The sequence below is a fragment of the Sylvia atricapilla genome, chromosome 1 (genome assembly GCF_009819655.1).
Source record: "Sylvia atricapilla isolate bSylAtr1 chromosome 1, bSylAtr1.pri, whole genome shotgun sequence".
NCBI lineage: Eukaryota > Metazoa > Chordata > Aves > Passeriformes > Sylviidae > Sylvia > Sylvia atricapilla.
The window spans coordinates 94,092,798-94,116,255 of NC_089140.1; the positions used below are offsets into that span (position 1 = coordinate 94,092,798).

Sequence of the window (23,458 nt, forward strand, 5' to 3'; positions counted from 1 at the left end):
GAAAATAGGCAACCAACAAATTCCTGACAATAACTCTGAGACTTTGATAACCAGATTGATTTTCTGCACTGCAGCTAAGCTTTAGGGTGACATCTCAAGACTTTTATCGGCAAATCTAAGGGCTAGAAACTTTACTTACATGTGTGTCTTCCCTAATCACCTGGCTACAGGTACTGGGACATCAATGACAATGCCAAAGGTATTGCAAATTTTGCAATGAAATTGTGACTGTCAACAAAACCAGAAGTTGCTGTGCACTAACAAGCCACTTTGCTCTGACAGCTTGAGCATCCACAAGAACTTTGTAGCTGCTCTTCACACACCATCTATATTACTACACCCCTGTACTTGGTTACAGGTCTGGATGTGCAGCTGCTCACTCTGGCCAGGAGCACACCCACCCAGAAAACAGGAGCCTGTTGTTCTTTCACACCCTCCCCTGATGTGGAGCTGAGGGAGCTCCAGTGCTGGGGTTGCTGATGGGTGTAGTTGAACCCAAATTATGCCAGGCTGATGGTTGTTGTGTTTCCAGTGGTGAGGCCAGGTGTTCTGTTCTGGTTTCTGAGATCTGTAAAAGGAGCAGTGATTTCTTTTATACCACACAATATCACATAGCATTTAAAAACAAAAAAGATACTGTCAACATCCAGCCAGTCTTATAATCTTATTATTTATCTACCAAGAAATGAAAAAGTCAGCAATGCTGAAGGTGTTCCTTCCTCTCGATACTGGTTGTACATCATTTGTGAATGGATTGCATCCATGGAGAAGAAACTACACGCAGATGTGAGTACACAGACACTTTTCCCTATGAAGTAATGAGAATCCACGTAGGTTAAAAAACTCTCACTTGGAGACAAACATATGGCCAAGGACATAACAATATTCCTGGTAATTTTTGTAGGGTCATCCTTATAACCTGTACTACAGAGATCTCCTGCTCAAAGGAGGAAGAGCTTCATGATCAAGACTCCTGTCTGGTTTCTTGCAGCACTAGCTAGAGATAAGGTACCAATTTTATTTGCCACCATTTAATTCCTTTCTTTTTAATTAGATGTGTTATGTACTCAGAATCTTATTTGGGATTGGTCTCACAGCCCATCATATTTCTTAAACTATGATAGGAGAATTGACCATTAATTCAAAGCAATGCTAATAATGGTCGCCACAGCTACTAGGAGAAACAAATGGGAAGGCTGTTGAAAGATCTCTCCACTTTTAACCCCCTTGATGCAAATTTAGATTGAAGTCAGACAAACAAACCTCAATATCTCAATTATACTTTGTTTAATTGTATGATTCCCTTCTGGCCTATTTTATTGGTCAGTCCCAGGCTTATGAGGAAAAAAAGTGAGAGACTGACAGGGAATGGAGGTGTAAATTATCTAGAAACACATATATCCCTCCCATGCCATGCTTTCCCAAAAACCAGAGGAAGGAGGCTGCCCAGAGTCACTCCCTGAGCAGGGCCAGAGCACCAAAGAGCCTGTGAGCTGCAAAGCTGACCTTGGTGACAAACTGTGCCCACATCTTGGAGAGAGCAAGCTGTGGCAGACGATAACAGAGCTCATCGGGGTGAGGGGGAGTTGCCTGTCTCACGACACAAGCCCTGAATATTCTGTGATTTTTGTTCTTGGAAGTAATCTCGCCCACCTTCTCCCCTCCCTCCCTCCTTCATTTTCTTCTTCGACATGCAGCCCTGCTCTGGTATACTGCCTGAGTGGGAATTGCCTGCAGGTCCTGATGTAATAGCTGTGCCATATGGTCCCTTCACACAGTGGGAAGGTGGAAAAATCCAGAAGGAAAAAAAACCAACAGCATCCCTGGAAAGCTTTATGTAGCAGTTCAGCAGAACTACAGCTGTGGCCACAAACAGAGGAAACAACTGGAATATTACACATGATGCATAGGGCACGGCAACGGCACATGGCCTCCCCAGAAGGCAGCTGAGCTTTATGTCCCATTTAGCCGAGAAACCTCCCTGCGTGCCATAAAGCTCCATTACAGCACACAAGCAGGTGTGGCAACCCCGGTGTTTTCCCTGGTACATCACAGCTCCTCTTGCCTTCAAAGTACCCTCTGCTGGCTGTCTTTCTCCAGGTGTCTGCAGGGGAACCTAATGAGACTGATTGGGATGTGCTGATCAGCTTTCATTATGAGCTGTTCTCTAGCAGTCCGATTAATCAAAATAATGGTATGTGCTGTGCATGTATTTTATGGCTGTACCCAATTTTGCTTTCAAAACTAAAATAAGACACCTGTTTTCCCCACCCTGTCTTGCTGAGTAGTCCCTTTAAGAGCATAACCTTGTTATCAAATATATGATATACCATCAGAGCTGGGGAGCTTCATATGCACATAAATATCACTCTTCCAGTTTGTGCTTTTTATACTAGCAGAAGAATCTAATGGAAATAAATTCAGTCCATGGGTCAATTACAGGCTTATTTTCATATTTATGGACTTAATACTTCCACACACAAAAAGATTCTAATGATAGCCTAAGGCACAGAGTAATCAAAACAACAGCTATTGAAAGGGAAAGAACCAAAGAAAAGTACCACTTTGAAATTCTACCCCTATCTCCTGATATTGCTATATACACTATGCAAAAAATGCTTTTTCCCAAATGAGTATGATTTTTTACCTACTTACCATCAGAGTAATGTTAAAAAGAAACTAAAGGCAAGAGTTGTTACTGGAACAAAGGCCACACTTCTTCCACTTCCAGATTCAAGAAATTAATGCTTTGACGTGAAAAAACAAATTTCCTTTTCCCTCTTGTTCCTCCTTGTCTTTGTGTCAGTTAGCAAAGGAGGTAGGATGTCGTGCTTCCTTCACTGGTGGGGGATGTCCACATGCTCTGCAGTGACTGAAGGATCCTGGAGGCACTGGGCCCCTTTAGGAGAGATGGGTGTCCGTCCATTCCCCACGGAGCAGCTGCATGTCTTTAGAGTCTTCACTGCTGCCCTGGGGAAGGGGGAGAGGGAAAGACCAGCTTTGGTTTACTCTGTAGAGCTGTTTGGATAGGTAGCAGAGAGGTATGGAATTTAGAGGGGCTAAAGGAGTTCCTGCCCTGCCCTGGCCTGTGAAAGGGCTCCTTCTTCCCTGATGCTGGCCATGGAGGACAGGAGGCATTCCCTCCCCTGCTGTTATTGTTTGAAGCAGCCCCTTCCAAGATAATTCAGAAATATCCTCTTGGTATCTGCTGGGCATATAAGTATTTATTATCCCAGTTTTGGGGTTTTTTCATATATATTTTCTGTACCAAGCAAGGATGTAGGGGGAAGGAAGGGAACACGTTTAAGCTTTCAGTGCCAACTGAAGCAAGATAGACTGCACAAGCTATCACTGAGCACTTCATGCATTGCAACTTCATCGTGTTGTTTCTTGAGTTACCTATTTATTAAGTCACTAGATTAGAGCATCTTGCATGTGATTATCTATAAATGATTTGTAGTTACTTGGAATATTTTTTAAAGTCACAGCAATCTCTATTGACAGTGCATCTATTAATTTGGTGCAATATTTTACAGCCAACGAGAGGATTTTATGCATCTGAATTCAATGCAAAGGGCCTAAACCTCAAGCCTTAGTTCTCTAGAAATCTGACATGAGAAATAGCAACAGAAAATGAAATATTTTCCTCATTTTCTGATTATTTCCATGGCCCCTGAATGCCTATGAATAAACTGTGCCACACCACCTGACACAAGAAAAATAGCCATACAGGAAGCTTAATATTTGCTGTAACCTCAGTTTCCTGGAGCTGGAGCGCTCCCTTAAATAATTTACAGCTCCAAATGTGAGATAAGACTATCTCCAGTTCTGGCTTTGTTGTGTGTCCTGGGTTATTCTAAACCACTTTCTGCAAGGGACATCCATCATTCCAGAGCCAGCTTTACCTTCATCCCACGTAGACATCTGAGAGACAGCAACCGGAAAGAATGCCAGAACTGGAGATAGTCTGATGTCATTTTAATGATTGTAAATTATTGAAAGAATATCACAGAGTCCCAGTCATTTGGAAGTGTTTGCTAAAATGTCTAAGAGGTCTTGAGTGACAGTCTCTACTACTACACAGACGCAATGCAAATAATGTTAATGACTTTCATTTAGGAGGGAAGAAGTACACAGGGCAGAGCAAAATTTCCAACTCTATGCTTCAGGACTGTTGATGAAAAAACTAACAACTCCACTCAGGAATGAGTCTTTCAGTTCTTCCTACATTCCAGTAGCATTCATAAGATAAATGGTATTAAAAGCAACAAAACACCTAGTTTTATTTAAACAGTTTATCAAGGACCTCAACTTTTACCCACTCAATGTACTAATTTCAGCTGACACCACTAGTGTCTAGCATCAGATTTGATGGGGTTCAGCAGGCAGAAAAGTTCCAGAAGCTGTTAAAACTGTCTTGTTACAGCTAGAAAGAAAGCAAGAAGGGAAGAATTATGAGGACAGTAAGAACTGTTGTGATAGATTTGGATATAAAAGTGCCCTGGCAGATGTGACCCTAGACTGAGCTTGGTGGTGGGCAATGGGGAGCTTCCTAACCCAGAGGATAAGAAGGTAGAGGAGCACCACAAAGAGCAGCAAGTTGACCTCTTGCCTCAGGAAGTGAAATGACTTGGACTGTGATCTTTTCAACTGCCTTCTCCAAAAGGAAATTTTAAAGACAGTGCAGTAACTGAAAAGACACTTGCAATGTCAAGAAGTGCTTTCTACGCAGTATTACAAACTCTCACCACCGATTACAGCATGTGTCTTCTCTGCCACACAGGCATTATCTCATCTCTTTAAAAGACGGGTAGATTCAGTCACAGGGAGGTCATATCCAAAGTCACATACAGAGCTGGGAATTAGGACCCATCAAGCTGCACTATGGCAATGTAAGACAAGGTATCTGTTGACTTCACAGTGGGAAGCCAGCACAAAAAAAAAAAAAAAAAAAAAAAAAAAGGAAGAAAAAAACCCTCCCTACTGTAATTTGAGGCATTTTCCACTTCCACACATCTGCTCAGGGTGCTATATATTCGCTCCAGGTCCCCAAACCATGGGAAACGACAGGCTTCCTGCACGGCTCCTTTGGTTGTGTTCCTCATTTCAGGCCATTGTTCCAGACTGTATCTTTTGTTTGGGCCTTGGCAGGCAGAAAGACAGAGAATGCTAATGAATGTCTTTACTGTGAGCACAATATGAGAGGCATCTCATTTTCATTTTCTTTTCTGTAAGTCTTGAGTTTTAAACTCAAGCTATGCAATCAAGAGGAAATTCCCCGTAAAATGATGAGCTCTCCCCTTTGTGCAAGTAGTTGAAAGACACTGGATAAGCTACTTCTCAGGCAAACCCACACAGCCTGAAATGTTAAGGAGCACTAGAGATACGCAATTTATTGTTGCAGAATGGAATCTCTTGGATATTTATTGGTGAAAATAGGAAGTTCCTCTTCTAAAATGTAGATTTCAAGTACTGTCTATACTTAAGAGATTTGATGCAGGTGATTGTGTTGCTCCAAAATTGGTAGGAGAAGCTGGCATGATCATAACAACACTTCTGACTTCTGCTTGTTGCACCTAAATTTTTACCGCAAGAATCATGAGCAGTTTCCCAAGTTCTGGAAAGGTTCCTGGTTGTGGTTGTCAGTAGCACCCTCAGAACCCTGCTTATCCCTAATCTGCAAAGGTAGAGAGTCTCTTGTATGTGTATGAATATATTTCCTCTGGTATTGCACGGAAGTAAGCTTATCCTGGATTGATCATACCTGTCTACTGTAAGCAGAATTCCTACTTTTCAGGAAATGCTACCAGGAGTCTGATGCCTCATTAAATCATCTCCCCCAAATTTCTGGCCCTCTGCTGGCTGAGATATTCCGAAAGTGTGCAAAGAATGGTTTTGACTTTCAGCAGGCAGTGTTGAGCATCCGCAGCCACCACCGCCTCCCAGGGAGCGCCTGCCTGTTTGACAGTTTTGAAAATCATTAAGTCATTAAGCTACTATTTAAATAAGGAGCAAGAACCTAATTTTAGGTACCTGTATCTTAAATTTGTATTTGCTCATTGCCATCACTTTGAAACTCCACATATTAAGGACAGAACGGGCCTTCCTTAATCCTGACTTTATACATCAGCTCCTATAGTCTTGACCATCTCCCTTCGGTTCCTTTCCTTCGGAGAGTTGTCTGTGCCCACTTCTTTCCTGAGTTTTAAAAATTAAATAAACATCTCAGTGATTTGGATTTATGTGTAGATAGTCTGTATGTACGTGTGTACACATTTGCTTGTATGTGTGCATGCCTAGATCGAAATACTTTAAAAAGCTTTACTGTGTCTTAATACATATTGTATATCAGCAGTGGAAGTTTTCACTGTGTTCACAGAAAGGTGTGTGTGTGTCTGTGTGTGTATGAGAGAGAAAGAAAGAGCAAGAGAGACAGACGGAGAGAGGGAGAGAGAGTGCACCAGGAATTATCTATGCATAAAGAAATTAAAAGAGAATATTTTTCCAGAGCAATTGAAGCCCATCTCCTGAACAATGACGACAGCTCCTCATTTTCGACAACAATAGAGGGCACGTAGGAGTCAGCTCATTAGAATATCTGTGGCTCTTTTCTGTTCTCTCTGCATTAAGCCCCCATAATGTCAGTTGTCACTTATTAATGACAATTAACTAGTAATCAGCAGTGAGACTCTTCGAGGTGGTCCTTGCCTGACAGGTGAAGAAAGAGAACATTGCGTAGTGCCATGCAGTGACATGGAACCTTCAAAGGGAGCACGGCATTTCCATAAATTATTTCAGAAAGAAATTTTCTTTTAGACATTCTCTTTAAAGCATTAGGATCTTTAACCCTAGAAGGACTATACGGTTGCAGCTGTCCTCCCTCCCCCCTCCCCTTATCGCTAGTATTGGATAAAATTGGAAGGCAGCCTGATCTGTCATGTAACCCAATTCCCATCTGGGGCTGGAATAGCTATCAACCCACTCTGCTGAAACTATAAATACCTTCCCCTGATACTCAACCTTAAGTGCTCACTTAAAATGATGCCCAGATATCAATAGTGAAGTTGCCAACTGCAAGCAGCTAGGTGGATGGCCAGTAAAGACTGCAGCACATCTATTATAAAGTCTTTAAAAATTAAATGACTCACAAGCACTCGATTTATGTACATGCAGAGCCTATGAAATTGCACCTCCTTCTCCCCAGTTTCTGATGGCTTTTACACTCCATTTTTATGCCTTGTCTTAAATGAGGTGGTGGCTACTGTTAGTGGGTGTTTTCACAGACCAGCATACTCAGGCCCTTGACTCTGCTATTATAATACAAATCTGCTCTTAGAAACACTGAAGTGGGAAAAAAACAACCAGCAGCAGCTAAACAACCATTAAGTTTTCCCCATGCAAAGCTTTCCTCTCTGCTCTTCTCCCCATCATATGCAACAGCAAGAGCCCTCGTCACCATACTTCACTCCAACTCTTTGCTCAGGCTTCCATCCTTATCTTGCCTCCTTCTCCCTGACCCTCCAGCTTTTGAACAGACAATCCTGTGAAGTCTTTATATTAAATATTTCAGCTGTCCACTACAAAACCCTGAGACAAATTCAGCCTCATTCCCTGTTTTTTGCAGGAGGTCAGAGAGGTTCCCAAACATCACTGAGGCATGCTCATATCTCCCAGCACAGAGGCCCTTTGAGCTTTACCTTGCTAGGTCTCCTTTTGTCTCCTAACAGGCAAACAGGCCTTCCAGTCTTTCCCTTTTCACCCCTCTCAGTCCTAGCTTTGAAAATCTCTGACATCTGCTCTTGCTAATAGCAATTATTCTTCTATTATTTCTTTCCCCCATCTTGTCGTTCTCACAGTGGATGTCCAAGCTCCAATTCTTTTTTTTGTCCTGCTTTTCCCCATCTGGTGGCTGCTGATCATTAGACTGCATTCTTAGTCATTCCTAAGTCCTGTTTCTTTTTCACTTTTCCAGACTCCCAGTTGTCAAAGCACACTTAAAAATGTGAAATGTGACACCCACCAATCCCCAAAACTTGAATGGAGGATATCCCTGTGCAATGTTAAGTCTAGACCTTCTGCCTTTTTTAGAGAAAAGCTATCTAACTTTTCACATAATCCCACCACAGAAAAGTGGTGACAAAAAATAACAGTTAAGGCTAAATGCTACAAACTTTACAAGCTAGCACCTTAGAGACAGCCAACAACGCAACCCTCCCTCGAATGTAAAGACACACAGTGTTGTACAGTGTCTTCTAGAACCACACTTTATCATCAAGCTACACATTCAGATACAACTACGTGCAATTATCAATACAGCATGCTCACTGCAAATATGCTGAGTGCATTTGACCTTGGATTATGAAGTAATGTAGGAGTTGTGGGCAGTGTCTGAGCCTGTAAGGGTTTTTTGGAGACAGCATTTGCACATTAAAAAACTTAAAGCTTGTTTGCTGACAGAATTGTCCAGTTAAACCATTACAGTTACACTGGTAACATTACACAGTTTCCCTGCCACAGCAGCCCTGGGCAGATTTTCTTATTAGAGAATAAAAGTGGCTTTTTCCAGTTTGGCTTAAATTGCTTTCAAAGTACTTTAGTCTAAATTGAGAAAAAAAACTCCAGAATGAAAATGCCTCAGGAGTGACTTATACCAGTCACTTACCAAGGAGAAAAGCCATTAATGAATCTAACATCCTACCTACAATGTGTCTAGTTTCACCTGGAAATGAGACGAACAGAAGTGACCTACTTTACAACTTTTTCACCTTTGTAAGTACTAAGAAATTGGATGTCAAAGACCCTGAAGCCAAAGGGCAGCATTTTCAGGAGCCATTTCTTGTATTGCCATACATAGTGGGTTAAGCTAGAGTGAAGAAACATAAGAATGAAGCATTTCTGAAAACATAAAACTTTGCAGTGCCTTATCAAGATCAAAATCCCGTGCTATCCTGTTCCTGTCCTTCCCAGTCCATCCTCCTACTCCTTGCAGAGCACTCTGCCAGTTTTCCTTTCTGTGCTGGAGGCTGGGCGGAGAGTGCCGAGAAGATGATGTTCTTGACACTGAACCTGCAGCAGTGCTTCCATGACAACAAATAAGATGTTATACGTTGGAACTGAGCAGTGATAAACTAAGCCTAACCAGGACTTGAAGAAGGCAGTTAGTTTTGACAGAACACTGCTCCTCAGAAATGTTCAGGTTAAACCACAGATTCTTTGCATGTCCCAATACACTGTGCAGTTCCTGAGCGAAAGAGGAAAAAATGGCAGAAATCTTTTTTTCCCAGCTGGGTTTCACTGCCATGGACCATCTTCAAGACTTTATAGCAATGGTCTCCACCAGCTGCAGAATAGGGCAAATGGTATCTGATCCAGTCAGCCTGTCTGTATCTGAGGACAATGCCCATTGCCAAGATAAAGCAACCTATCCTGCCATTCAAAAATATGAAACCTTGTAATTTTAAGCAATTCACCAGGACTGATATTTGGTCTCATCACTGCTCAGTCCTGAGCACCCAAACCTCACTGAAAGAAAAGTCAAGGGGTGAATGGATTCTGATCATGGTGATACACAGCATGATGCAATGAACCTGAAGTTCCAGCTGGCAGGTTAATACATTTTGCCAAACTGATTTAGCACCTACCAGTCCACTAGTGAACTTATTTGAAAGAAACTGCTTGCTCTTAGCTATTGAATCTTCCATCCCAGATCATATTGCATGGAACTCAACTACTTGTAATAAGCCTTCAGGGGAGTAAGGAAGGAACTGTGCCCAAGGGCATGCTCTAGTGGCTACTCCTCTAGCTGCTGGTCGTGAGCTTTGGGCACTATTCCTGACTATGTGACTTGTAACATGCTGCTTTCTGGATTCCACCATCATGGGTGTCATTTTTGGGTAGGAAACACAGGTGCCATTCCAATTTAGTGTATCAGCAGAGCTCTAATACAAACTTCAGTTTGTACATACTCCTAAAGAGGTGGCTTTGGACAACTCGTCATGTGTACCAAGAGAGGTGACTTCCCACCTGCATGACCCTGAAGGTTGGCCTGTATTCGCCTAATGTGTCCCACCAGCCTCTAAGATTTCATAATGTATGCTGTTCTGAGCAAATGAATCAGCTCTGGGCTCCTAGAAGAGCAGATGGGTTACAGGCAACCAGACTCCAACCTTCCTTCCTCAAGTGACCACATGGCATTTAACCACAGGTGTCTTACATCTGACAAGTCTGGTCAGGAACCTGTCAGGCTTTCACCTGCAACTTCAGACAATGCTGACACAAACACTCTGGACAGAAACACAGTACTCTCTCACTATATTAAATTGGTTCAGATTTATGCTGTAGTGATGGCCAACACATGCTGCCCTGAGCAATTTAGTCTCAAGTCTGAGAAATGCTTCTTTAAAAAGAACTAATATTTTTAACAATTAATTTTCCCTGAATGTTTTACACTAAGATGTTTATCCAGAAGTAAAAACCATTCAAATTCTGACAACCTGAGTATAACTAATCAAATTTAATTTTATCTTTCACAGGGAAGGGGAAAAAAAACCCAGGTAACAACTACAGTAGTTAGGATAAATCTTACTAGATCCATTTTGACCATGCTGACCCTGATTCAGCAGGTCACTGGACAGCACTGTAGAGGTGTTTAAAAATAAGGGATCTTCACAACAGAGTAACTTGAGCTTCTCATTCCCAGTGGGAAGGTCTACAGCTTTTATAATCATTGCATAATCTAATACTGGTTGTCTGAAAATAACTAGGTCCACTAGCCATGTATCATCATGTTCACAGTCCTGACCTCCTGGTGCTATTCTAAAATCAGTTTTGCTATATTAACAGGCAAAAAACAGAGCTAATGAAGATGTGGGATAAAGAAACACATTTCATACATTATACTAACCTCAGGTAATCTGCATCATCTTAGACTTGTAAAATGTTCTCCTTTTTTACAATACATCTAGTTTTGGATATTGTTATTTTCACTTAGCTATGATATCACCTTCTACTTAGAATAGCATCTTTCATCCCAAAATGTGGTCTCTCCACCTACCTGTAGGATGAAGCTGAGTACACACAGTGATGAAGAGAAACTAGTCAAAGCCACATGAAACATTATGAAAAGAAATTCAATCAGAAGATCGGAGAAAACAAAAAATTTGGAAGAACCATGTTATAGAGATTAATATCTGGCCAGTAAATTCGGGTTAGCATTCTGTTCTCAGCCACCGACCAAAAAGGACCCTGCTTTTAAATTTCAGTGAACAGATGGTGAAATCCCACTTCCTGTTACTTTCATGCTGGGAGAGTAACTCAATACTGCATCAGCCAGGAGACCAACACCTACAGAGCTGCAAGAACACTCCACATGGAAACTGGCCTCTCCTTGGAGGTCTCCTAACCAGGATCCCTGCCATATTATTTAAAGAATATCACACACTCAAATCTGAGATGGCTTAGGAAAATGCAAGTAAAAGCTGATGTGCCTTGATTAGTCTAACACAAAATAATATTTATATTTTATGCCTTTATGCTTAATTGCAACTGCATTTTAGTGGCTTCCATGAGAAGCACAGATTATGTTTGGCGTCATTATTACTAGTGTAACCATCCAGACAAAGTTATGTTGCAGAAGACATTAGTGAATAACCCACAAAATGCTATTTAAAAAAAAAAAAAAAAAGCTATATCATTCAGGATTAATGTCATCAGTACACAGACCTCCCAAATTTCCAGTGGTTTGCATCAGTTTTGAAACAGCAACATAGAAAAATGCACCAAAGCAGAAATCAGACCTGCTAAAATAAGCAAATCAAGATCTTCTGCTCTGAGAATGGATACAAGCAAAGGTGTACATTACAGCAATGCAATGCTGAAAAAAATGAGCTTAATACATCTCTGAAAAGAATCAGGCACACCGGATTTTGCATATATCACAAAACAGATATACAGGCTTCCAGAAGCTCTTATGAGGTTTTAAGATCTTAGCTTTCTTTTCTTCAAGATCAGTCCTGAAAGGCTATATGGTCTCTTCCATCCAATAGCCTTGGAAGCTACTCGTAGAATAGCACAATCTTACTTTTGTTGCAATCTTATGGAAATAAAGAAATAAAACTGGGAAAAAAATCTGGGAAAAACATTACCTCCATTTTTAACTCTGCAATTTCTTTTTGAAAATTGATTTTTTCTCAAATACAATATTTTATAATAAGTTGCAAAAATCTAAATAACAAAGATTTTACTGGGATTGTACATCATTTTCTTAAGCAGGTGAACCATCAGAGCCCTCCACTTTTCATCTACTCCATATTTCAGTCATAGAAAGTGTTACATCAGCAGAGTCACCAGGTAAAGCTGCTGGTTTATTCTAAATGGACTTTCTTCAGACAGTGGCACAGATGATGAGTGATTGTCCAATTCTGAAGCTATCAGAACTGAACGGATTTAGCAATGTCATAAACACCTCTCGAGGGAGTCACCTGGTGTTGAGAACTCACTTTACATGCCGTGTTTCAAAATCTGTTTTAATGGATTTACATTAGATTCAAACCCACTTTAGAGCTATTATTTCTCCCTTTCAACCTTTTCACACACTACTGCAATGTACTACAGCATATTTTATAATCACATATTTGCAGGCCTGTGGGAAAGTAAACAAAACTTCAAAGGGTTATTATTTAAGGACTCTCTATTATGGCCATAGGCCTGACTGTTTTTCTTCCTCACCACCCCTTGGGCCCAAAGCACATAATCATCCAGTAATTGAACTGAAATGTCTAAATGGCTAGATCCCCTGAAGGACATAGGTAGTTAGCAGTGAAGAAAGTAAGGGACATTTTAAAAAGCCCTCATGGCTCTTTCCTGCACTACTTAAAAACACGGTGTAAATGTAACTGACCTGGACCTGTAAAAGCCTTGATAGGCTTTTACAGAGAACAGAACAGTGTGTGGATATTTCTGGAGTTGTAGCTAAAGTAAAGATTAAATGTTGAGCCATGCTGTATTTGGAGGCAAAGATCTTACATTTAAATTACTTTCAGAAGAACTGAGAAGAAGAAATAGAAATATACATATGTACACAGAAGTATATATATAACACAATAGTATCACTAATACCACGTGAAAGCAAACCCCTCTAGGTCCTCATATTTAATAGCCCATCCAAAAAGTGTAATGGATAGCAGATCACAGGCTTTCATACACTGTAACTGTCAAAGCACTCAGGAGATAGAGAAGTGAAGGCTCTGACAGCTCTCTTTTACATTCTAAATGACATCTGCATTCAACAGAACAGAAATAAAGATTAAGGGAAACACCTGATATGATAGCACTCAGCTTACCTCAAAATGCAATATTTAAAAAGTACAGAGAAACACAGGTCTGCCTCCTTGTACTGTAAGTAAAAACTGGTGTCAAAGCCTCTGAGGTCTTCACTGCTGCCAGGAAGGCAGCACTGCAGCAGCCAGCAGACGGCAGGGGCAGGAGCCGCAGCTTCTGACTGTGGAATTGTTGAGATCAAAAGGTGCTTCACCAGAGAAGGGAGGGAGGAGACGGCCTTTAAACGCGCACAGAAAATGGCTACAGGTACAGTCACACAGCATAAGGGAATTCACTTGGCCCAAACCTTTGCAGCCTCTCTTGTACCCCAGCAAGGAGCAGAATGCCCCTCGCTGCTCTGTCTCTGTACCTTTTGCAGTGAGTACCTGCTGCAGATCTCCTCTAAGAGGTTACCAGCATTACGACTTGGAGCCAGACACGTCAACACGCGGATCACGAGAGATGATTTCAAATAGATCTCCGCCGGATGATTATATAAACGATGCCTCTTATAGCTGGAATAACACCTCAAAGGCAATATAATGACGACATGACAATGTATGTAAATCAAGAACTGCATGTGGGTTTATTTTACACTTGAGAAAACAGTGGATTTAATTGTGTGAACCAAAATGTACTGTACAATATTAATGATAAAACATCAAAATGTATAATTCATAGTGCATTGCTTGCTTTATTTTTATTTATTTATTTTTTTTGTCAGATAGTTCCTTTAAGTACATGCATCTGGAAAGATGCAGGTGCCAGTAAAATTCCTCTATTTATATCAAGCTGCAGGAACTAAATTTTATTCAAAAAGTGTGGTTTTACATTATATACACAGAAATCGAATATAAAATGACAATATAAAAAGTTAAAAGAGAAAGCATACAGCCAGAAGGTACAAAGAAAGTTGAACAGTTTAAAATGGTACGATATGTAACATGTATTTTTTAAGCTGATGCTGGCAATTTACAAGGAACAGAATCCAACATTTGCCCCATTTTTTTTTGTTTTCATTTACCAATGCAGCACACTATAGAAAGGTCAGCTTGTACCAAAGCTTAACATTTGTAAATAACTATAAACTGCAGTATTTTACAGAAAAAAAAAAAAAAAGAAACAAAAGAGCATTTTTACATTTGTTTTAAATAACAGCTTGCATACTTTTTTTTTTTTTCTTTTGCCAAAAAGTGGCAATTCTCAGCATCCAGAGGGTTTGGGCATAGTGGCAACTTGGTTTGCTTTTTTTAAATTATTTTTTAACTTATACAGTTGTGGCTTCCTAACCCCTTGAGTACTACACAGCTCTCCTTCTTCCAAGGACTGCATGCACAATATCTTCACAAACCAGTTCTGCATTAAAAAAAAAAAAAAAAAAAAGGAAGCTCATTCATTAAAAAAAAAAAGTCCTGCTTCCGACACAGCTCTTATTTTAATTAAATGCCTTTAAGCCTTTTGCTTTGTTTTTCCTTATTTACTTATTTAGTCACTGGGAAAGGCACAGAAATGCTATTACAGTTCTCAGAGGGTTAAAACTTGACACTACCAGGTTCTGTGACCTTTATTGTCATGGCAACTTTGTAATTTTAGGATGTCTCTTTATCATTGTTCTTTGTGTCTTTCTTTACGGCTAAATTAATGTCTCTCAATAGTGTCTCCCACTATATTCTACAAAAGATAGCTTAACATCAAGGACAGATGTTGAAAATAAAGGTCAGACTTTGACTCACAAAAAATAAAAACAGAAACAAAAAATAACCATGCACAGAACAGACAAAGAGCATATAAATATAACTACAAAATAAGTGTAAGAAAAACCAAGGTCCAGATAGGCAGTTCAGCAACAAAAGTAAGACTGATTTCAGAGGCTCAGGTCAGGCCTAGTGCAGTACTATGAAGAAGTTTAGTGCAATGTTCCTGTGGTCACTTGCATACCTGGCTGCTTACCTGGACGCTATTGTTTTTCTAACTCAGTTACATAGATCAGATGGTCCTCTGGGGACTTGCCATGTGTTTTACTAAGGTGCAGTTTGACTGCATGTTTGCTTGCAAAAGTTCGGTTACAGAGCTTACATTGGAATGTGGAGCCTAAGTCCTCCTCGGCAATTCCAAGTGAGCCCAAAGTCTTGTTTGTGAGGACTTTTGAAACATTCTGCTGTTCTTGAATCTGATTAAGTGGCAACTTTGACAGATCCTTCAAACTAAACCCTAGGTGTGTCTCTAAGTGACTTATGTATGTAGAAGCAGTCCTGAACTGAGAGGCACAATCATTGCAAAAGAAAACAGGATGTCCTGTGTCCAAGTTCTTTAAAAATTTAGTTCCACCTGTCCTCCTTAACTGATACTTCACATTGGCCAGCCAGTGGCTAATTGTGGTCATGGAAAGACCAGTAAACTTAGAGATGTGTACCCGCTCTTGTGGACCTAGGTCCGACATAATGTATTTGCCTTCTGGGGTCTCCCTCAAGCTGGAAGCAAACTGAGCTTGAAGGATCAGAAGATGCTGAGGGTTCCAGTTGGACTGCCTGCCCTTCCTCTTGTGTACTGGTGACAGTTCATCCAGGGCTTCCTCAAAACTGCTCCCATCAGCATCAGACTTCTCCGACACGGTAGAGGGAGTTGAAGACTTGGGTGTCAAACGCCCTGTGAGGTTCTTCACCATATCAGAAATATCCAGCAGGGCACTCTCCCTCAGCGGAGACGAGGCAGAGTCAGCCACACTGGAAACAAGAGGCTTGTTTTTGGACTTAGTTAAATCAATAGGTTGATCGCTGTTCTCATAGTAATACCGGTCAATAGCATCAGCTTGCTTGACTGGAGTGGTTGGGTAAATGGGTTTGTCCAACATGCTGTTACTAATTTTGTACAGCATGGCCAAAGGGTCCAGAGAGGGGCTTACTGGCTTAGAAATTTTGCCTAAGTGGGTATTCATAATGGACTGTAAAGCGCTCAATGGATTAATGAAGGATGGCTCAGGTGAATGATCTGTGATAATTCCTAAATTGTTACAGCCATTTGCAACCTTTGTTTTAAGTGGCTCTGTACCATTTGGTGTATGTGCTTCTGCTGGACTATCCTTTTTGACCTTCTGAACTTCAGACTCAGAGCTCTTCTTTGGCTGCTGTTTGTTATTTATTTCTTCTGCTTTTGGGAAGTCCTTGTTTTCTTTAGCAGCAGGTGACATGGGTTTAACTGGAGAACTCTTCTCCTTCTCCAAAGGCTTCTCTTCCTTCTTCACGTTGATTTTACCTGTAACTTTCTCGACTAGTTCCTCCATAGCAGACACATTGCTCTTGTGAGGTGGGGGTGTGAGATTGCCTGGGGAATGGATGAGTGCGTTGTGTTCTGACGACAGTGATTTCACACTGCTTGCGTAGGACGGCTGCATTTGAACGCTCTGCACTGCAGGCTGAAGGGGTTTGACTGTTCCCGGGAGCTGGTAAGCTGCATGAATACTGGGATATCCTCCCCAGGAAGGGGCTCCGTTCTGGGCTTTGCTGATGGCTGTTGTCACTGTGTTCTCCAGGGATTTCAGTATGTCTATTCCACCTTTAGGACTATCATCTAGGTCCTCCTCTCTGAGATATTGATACAAAGTTGTTGGCTCAAATTTCTCTGTAGAGTCTTCACTCTCTTCTTTAATCTTTTTCTCTGTTTCAGTAACCACCAGCTTTTCCTTCTCTAGGTCCTTCTTTTCCTCCGAGTTTGTGGAGCCCGCTGGGGAATCAGGCTGCTTTTTAATGTTGGAGGCTGGTAGCCTTGTGTGGGTGGTGGGTGGAAGAGGTATAGACTGTATTTTCTCCTCCACCACTGGGTCCAACACTAGCTGTTTGCCTTTTTTGGAAGCAGAGTTGGTCACCTTCAAGAAATGACCAGTGACCATCATGTGAGCAGTGAGCTGCTGCAAAGTATCATGGGAACTGCCACACTCCATGCATTTCAGTATCTGGGCTTTGCGTGCCTCGAACTGCCAAGTGTAGCTAGCACCATTTTGATAGCCATAGCGGTTGTTTGGAGTCACGTACGGGTTGGCAGTTTTCTGATCTTTTGCTGACTCACCCAGTGAAGCTTCTGCCGTGATCCCTGTTGGCTCAGGTGAACAAGGAGAAGCCAAGTCCTGAAGTGCTCGCTTTTTGGTAGAAGGGACCAATTTGGTGATGGCTGGTACTGGCTCCTTCAGAGGCACTTTCTGGTAATGCTTTGTTTTTATCATATGGACACTGAGGTCTTGCAAAGATTCAAATGAATGCCCACAGTACATGCACTTAAGCACTTTCTGGGCATCCTCTTTGCCTTCCATTTCCATAAGCGATCTTTTCCTAGGCTTTGACCACCGCTTGGTCTTATCAGCTTCTTTATCTCTGTTGTCATCACGGTAATGTCCAGTTTCATTCATGTGCACTGTTAGCTCCACCAGCGTGTCATAGGCTGCACTGCAGTCTTTGCATCGGAACTTGCTGGCTCCGGTGAACACAGACCCGTAGAGTTTATTGTTTTGCCGGTAAAGCTGTACTGTGCTGAAGAGACTCGGCTCCGGGAGAAGTCCATACGATGAGGTCTGCTGCAGAGTTTTAGCTAATGCAGCTTGGTGCCAGTCATAGCCTGAGCCACCACTGTTGCTGTTACTGTTACTAGTACTACTGGTGGTTGTACTGGTACTAGTGTTGGTACTGGTAGTACAAGTACTCTGGGAGTTGGCATTGGCGTCAGTACTGGTCATGTTTTCATTCTGGCTGATTCCGTTGTTGCTGGTGGTTGGATTGGATTTCTTTAAGTCCAAAGCTAAACTGGACCAGCAAGTCTCTGAAAGCAAATTTGCATACACAGCTTTTATTTGTGCCAAGCTGTCCTGTGGATAGGAAACATTGTCTGTGCACTGAGGATCCTCTTTCTCTTCTTTAGAGGAAGTGCTTTTGAAATGGGCCAGCTGATCGCTGTTTTCACTAAACGGCGAACCATAACCTGCATCCTGATTAGTTGCAGTGCTGACTGGGGAGTTCTGGTAGCTTTGAGCTTCTTTGATCTCTGCTTCTTCATTGCACAAATACTCATTCTCCTGGATGTCCAGAGACAGCCCATCATCTTCCACGCTGTCTTCATCTATTTCTGCTGCTTTCAATTCTTCCTCAGGAACATATGCTAAAATACAGGAGGGGAGATGGGGGAAAACAAGACAGTGTTATTGAACACGCACATTTTACACGGCTCTCCTGCACTAAAAACAGTAACCACGAAGAAAAATTTTGAAGATACATCCAAAACCCAAACTCACCATCACTCACACACTCCTCCTATAAATCCACATACTCTGTCATGGTTATAGTTTGATATCAGTGATACTGAAGAATAAACTTTGACTTCAGCAGTAAAATATGTGCCAGGACCACAGTAAATACCATAATATCAAAACTAAAATCAAACAAAGAGCCTACTAAACTAGTTTTTATCAACTTAAAAAATGGCCTGGTACTGAGCTGTATTTACTGCACTACATATGTATGTGTAACTCATTGCAGCTGACCTGCATCCCTCAGACCATGACACTCAGAATCACTGACTTGACCAACTCTATCTTGTCAGTTCTGTCTTTTCTTGCAAACTGGCTTTAGCTACAGCTTCAGGGGCCATTTCTGTGTCACTGACACCTGACTCTAATGAAGCCATACAGGGCAAGAGTGTCAGGTCAGCTGTTCCCAGGGTCTCCTGTTGTCTGGCTGTACTGCATCCATCTGAGAGCAGAGCAGCTTTCACTTTTTGAAAGGTGAAAAGAGAAGCAACACTGATCGCTTTCTGAAATGGGTAGGATTTAGTTTGCCTCCTGTTATGATCTGATGTGGGTCCTGCATTCACCATTTTGAACAAAAGCAGTCAGAAACTAAAAGTAAATGCTGGAGATTAATTTCTTAAAGCAACAAACAAAAACCTTGAGATCTCCACTACAGCTCACTTGTTGGCTTATGGAAAACATAAAACTTTGCTATTGCATTGCTATCTGTGAAACTATATGATCTCACCAAACTATGTGTTTATCTATATCAAACTATTTGTTAAACTAGGAAATGTGATATTCATGAGCAGATGGCCATTACATCAAAACACATTTACTCCAAGGGCTCAATTCACAGAAGTGACTTACATGTACCTAAGTGATAAATGTACACTTTCATTGCAAAGCAGAAAACATAGTTGTACACATTTCCCTCCAGTTTTGTAAAAGAAGCTTAAAAAATCACAATGCTAATGGAATGTAGATCATTTATAAGGATGTCAAGGTAGAAAATATGGATTCTGAACAATTTTCAGTAACTGAATAAAAAATGCCTCCTCGTCAGGTGAACTCTGCTGCAAGTGATGCTGAAATGTGTCCTGTGTCCTTTCATGGTACAATACCAAAAGAAAGACAGAAAAGAGGCACTTCTGCTCCTATGTGGTATGAAGAAAATACGTATTATCATGTTAAAAAAGCTGAGGTCTTCTTCAACTGGGGGGAGCATAAGTACAAGTTGAGCTTCTTTTTGTACACAGTTGCTAACATATTCTGAAATGTCTTTTCTGAAAAATAAAAAGAATCTTCTTTCATTGTAATATGAATACTATTTGAAACATATTACGGTCAGTACTGCATTATGCATTCACTTTAGCAATTCAGTCTTAATGGAGCCCCTAAATGCCTGATCTTTTAAGATGAAGTAGGAAAATACTCCATCTAGTACTGGGGTTGTACTGAACATTAAGATGCCCATTGCATTTTTCACCTGTCCCCTAAATTTCATTATTTTCAGACAATAATTTGACCTTTTAGTTTTTAAAAAAGTTCTAATCAGGCTCAAACAAATAAATCAGCTTCAAGTGTTTTCTAATATGTTTATAAGGACAGGTGAGTACAAAATACAATAAATAAAACTGAGGAATAGTCCTAGAGTCAAAGGCCAGGAAGATGCTAGAAAAGCATTGTAAAATATTCATTGAAAATATTCTCCAACAGCCATTTTGTCCATAAAATGAAGAACAGAATGCAGAAGTGTTAAGAGAATTCAGAAGGCAGTCAGCTTCCCTGTCTTGCAGCAATGCTGCTGTTGGAACACTCTGCAGATATTTGAGCATGGTAGGACCGCTGCAGTTCTGAACTCTAGGTACACACACAGAACTCACTCCCACAGCTGCGGTCTAGGATCTCTTGCCTCTCTCATTCAACACACCTGTTTGCAGCAATTTCTAATGGCAAAAGAAAATACCTATTTAAGTTTCAGAAAAGTGAAGAATACTTAAAGAAGAATAGGGTTTCTAATTTTGAAATTATTCTTAAATAAAAAATAAACCCCTCTGAGACCTAAAATGCACAATGGGTAGTTACCATCTGGCAATTTTTTTAAAAAAAAAAAAAAAAAAAAAAAAAAAAAAAAAGTATAAGCTAAAAGCCCAGAGGACGCACATTTTGAGCTTTTATTAGCAGCTTTTCCTCTCACTAAACCAAAGTGCAACTATGCCACTTTTCTCTAATTTTTACATCCCAATATTTTTAATAACTAGGTGCAAAAATCTGTTGCAAGATGCCGGATGTTCCTATAGTTGATACAGCATTTTGTAAGGATTCATATGAATTATTTGCTTACATCTCCTTACTTAATTCTAAATTGCATAAACACAGTTTTTATAATTGTTATATATATATATATATCTCCATCTATATATCTGCTTAAGTAGAAACTCTAAAGATCCACTGTCACATCTTTTATTTTTATTTATTTACTTATGATGGCATTTTCTCTATTCTCACACTTTTGCACTGTATCATAAAAATAAAAAGGAGCTAAACCACACAAGAAACATTCAAACTACATGTTAGGTCCATGTTAAACTGCCCAAGCAAGAAACCAAGTGTCAGGGTGAAATATCCATCTTCTATTCACTTTTCCTACTCTTCGGTTTTGCCGAGATTACTACAGTCCCTTACCAACATATACTGCAATATAAGAGTTAAGAATGTACAAATGGCCAGAACTATGATTTTTCTACTATTTCAGAATTTAAAGCAGTTCTAAAAAAACCCTGAAATTGTATGATGTGCACACCCACATGTCTGTACATGTATCTAAAGTCACAAAGAAATAATGTTTCTTAACAAAAAAGAGAGTAATTTATCTGTAATGTTTAATTTCTATCACTGCAATAAAAAATAGTCTATTTAACTCCTCCGGTTATCATAGGATACAGACAATACCTGTTCATTCAAGACTACTAATGCTTATGAGATGAATAGCAGCACACTCAACATATGGTATTTTGCAAGGTCAGTGCAATTCTCTAACTGAAAAGGTTTCTGTAAGAGCTAACACAGAAGCAAACAAAAGGAAGAATGTTAATGTCTAAAAATATGTACGTTTTACTAATATTCTCACAGAAATTTGACAAATAAATAAAATTCAGTATTTTAAACACCGCAAAAATGTTCCTTGTATAATTTCTTGCAGAGAAAAGTAATATATTCTACCCTAAATAAAAGCATTAGATGTTCAGATTCTAAATTATAAAAAGTAGATCAACAGACAGATTTCAGACAAGATATCTTTCTGTGACCGAGCAACTCTCAGCAATCTTCTCCAGACATTCCTGCATCTGCAAAGATACTGTTGGTTTACACACGTCCCAAAACCACACAAAAATATCAAGAGCAGATTTAAGCAATTATCCTCCTCAACAACAGCTATGTTCAAAGCAGAAGAAATTACAGATCATAACATCAGCTTTTCTCTTCTTTTTCATTTGTGTCTGGACAGACTGAGGCAAATGCAAGGTGTAAAAGGGGGGAAAAGCTTCAAATTCCAGACAACTAAAAATTAGGGGGAGCATTTTGTATTTCTTTCCTTCCTATTAAGTCTTGCTATTATTTTTTTTTGCCTATAAAATGTGCCTTCTGGATGCCAATGCTTCCCCATAGATACACTGTCATCTTTGAGCAGTGTTAAAAGCTGTGCATTCTAATCTAAGTGGACATGAGATGCTATATATTGTACATGTGAGTAGCACAGCACATTGTGTTTGCTTCAGTGAGAATATTTACACTATAAATACACATCCATTGTTTGAAAAAGCAAAGAGAGATCTGAAATGTAAGGATGTGGTTAAAAATACAAATATTCTCACATAAAACCTTTCCATAACCTCAAAACTATGCTTTTGAAGGAATCTGTCTCTACTGAGGTATTCTTTCCCATTCAAAAAGGGATTCAACATTGAATAAATTATTTTGAAAAGCACCAAAAGTAATAATTCTATTTGGTTTTAGTAGTCTACAAAATTAAATGCAATAAGCTCTTCAAGACCCAATTTTAAATCCTCCAAATAAATAAATTTATTTAGAAGAAACGCCGAAGCAGTGAAGGTCACAGTTCAGTAAAGGAAATGAATACTGAAATAATTTTCACTGAAATACCTATTTCATTGTTTTGACAAATAGGGATAGGTTTAGATCTAAAATTCTTAGACTGTGACTAAATAATAGTGGGCACAATGTGAGTGTTCACCATTCTTCAACAGATGTATTGCCACAGCTTCTAATATTTACCCAGCCAACAGGAGACAGCAGCTGCAGAAGTTTTAACAGCCCACACTGTCACCTTGCACAAACTGCACTCCAGGCTGGGGGTGATTTCCACTGCACACAAGAACATATTTCATATCTTAGGAAAAAAAGAGTACAGATAGAAAATACAATATATAGCCACACATCTCCCTCATTATGGAAAAACAAGAGGCAGGTGAAAAACCCAAATCATTTACAGACGTGTTTCCAGAATACCGAGTCATGAGAGCTTTACAGAAGAATCCAAAATCTCACATTGTGAGAGTTAAACATGCCTGCTGGAAGATTTGTGAATCTTCTGTATTAGTATATACAAATGTTCATACAAAATTCTGGCACAGATGCTACAAATCTGTGTGCACGTGTGTGTGTCTGTATTACGATGTCACTATGGTGGAAAAATATGGCTTAGTTATGACAATGGCTAAGGAGCAGCAGAGAATATGAGACAACCAGATAACCTTACTACGGAGCTTTGTGCTTTCATTTCTAATTGCAGCAAAATGGGAGGCAAAATACCAGAACTGCCTACCCTCTAATCCTAATGCAATGGGT

The 23,458-nt window shown here is 40.2% G+C and overlaps 1 protein-coding gene across 1 annotated transcript in view; it reads right to left on the bottom strand.

The window, feature by feature from the left end:
* Window positions 1–13,880: 13,880 nt before the first annotated feature.
* TSHZ1 (teashirt zinc finger homeobox 1) overlaps window positions 13,881–23,458 on the bottom strand; it is a 57,605-nt gene continuing 48,027 nt past the window's right edge. The window contains exon 4 of the mRNA XM_066328181.1: window positions 13,881–18,459. Within this exon, the coding sequence (XP_066184278.1) occupies window positions 15,275–18,459 (3,185 nt within the window). The 3' untranslated portion in view covers window positions 13,881–15,274. The remainder of the gene's footprint in view (window positions 18,460–23,458) is intronic.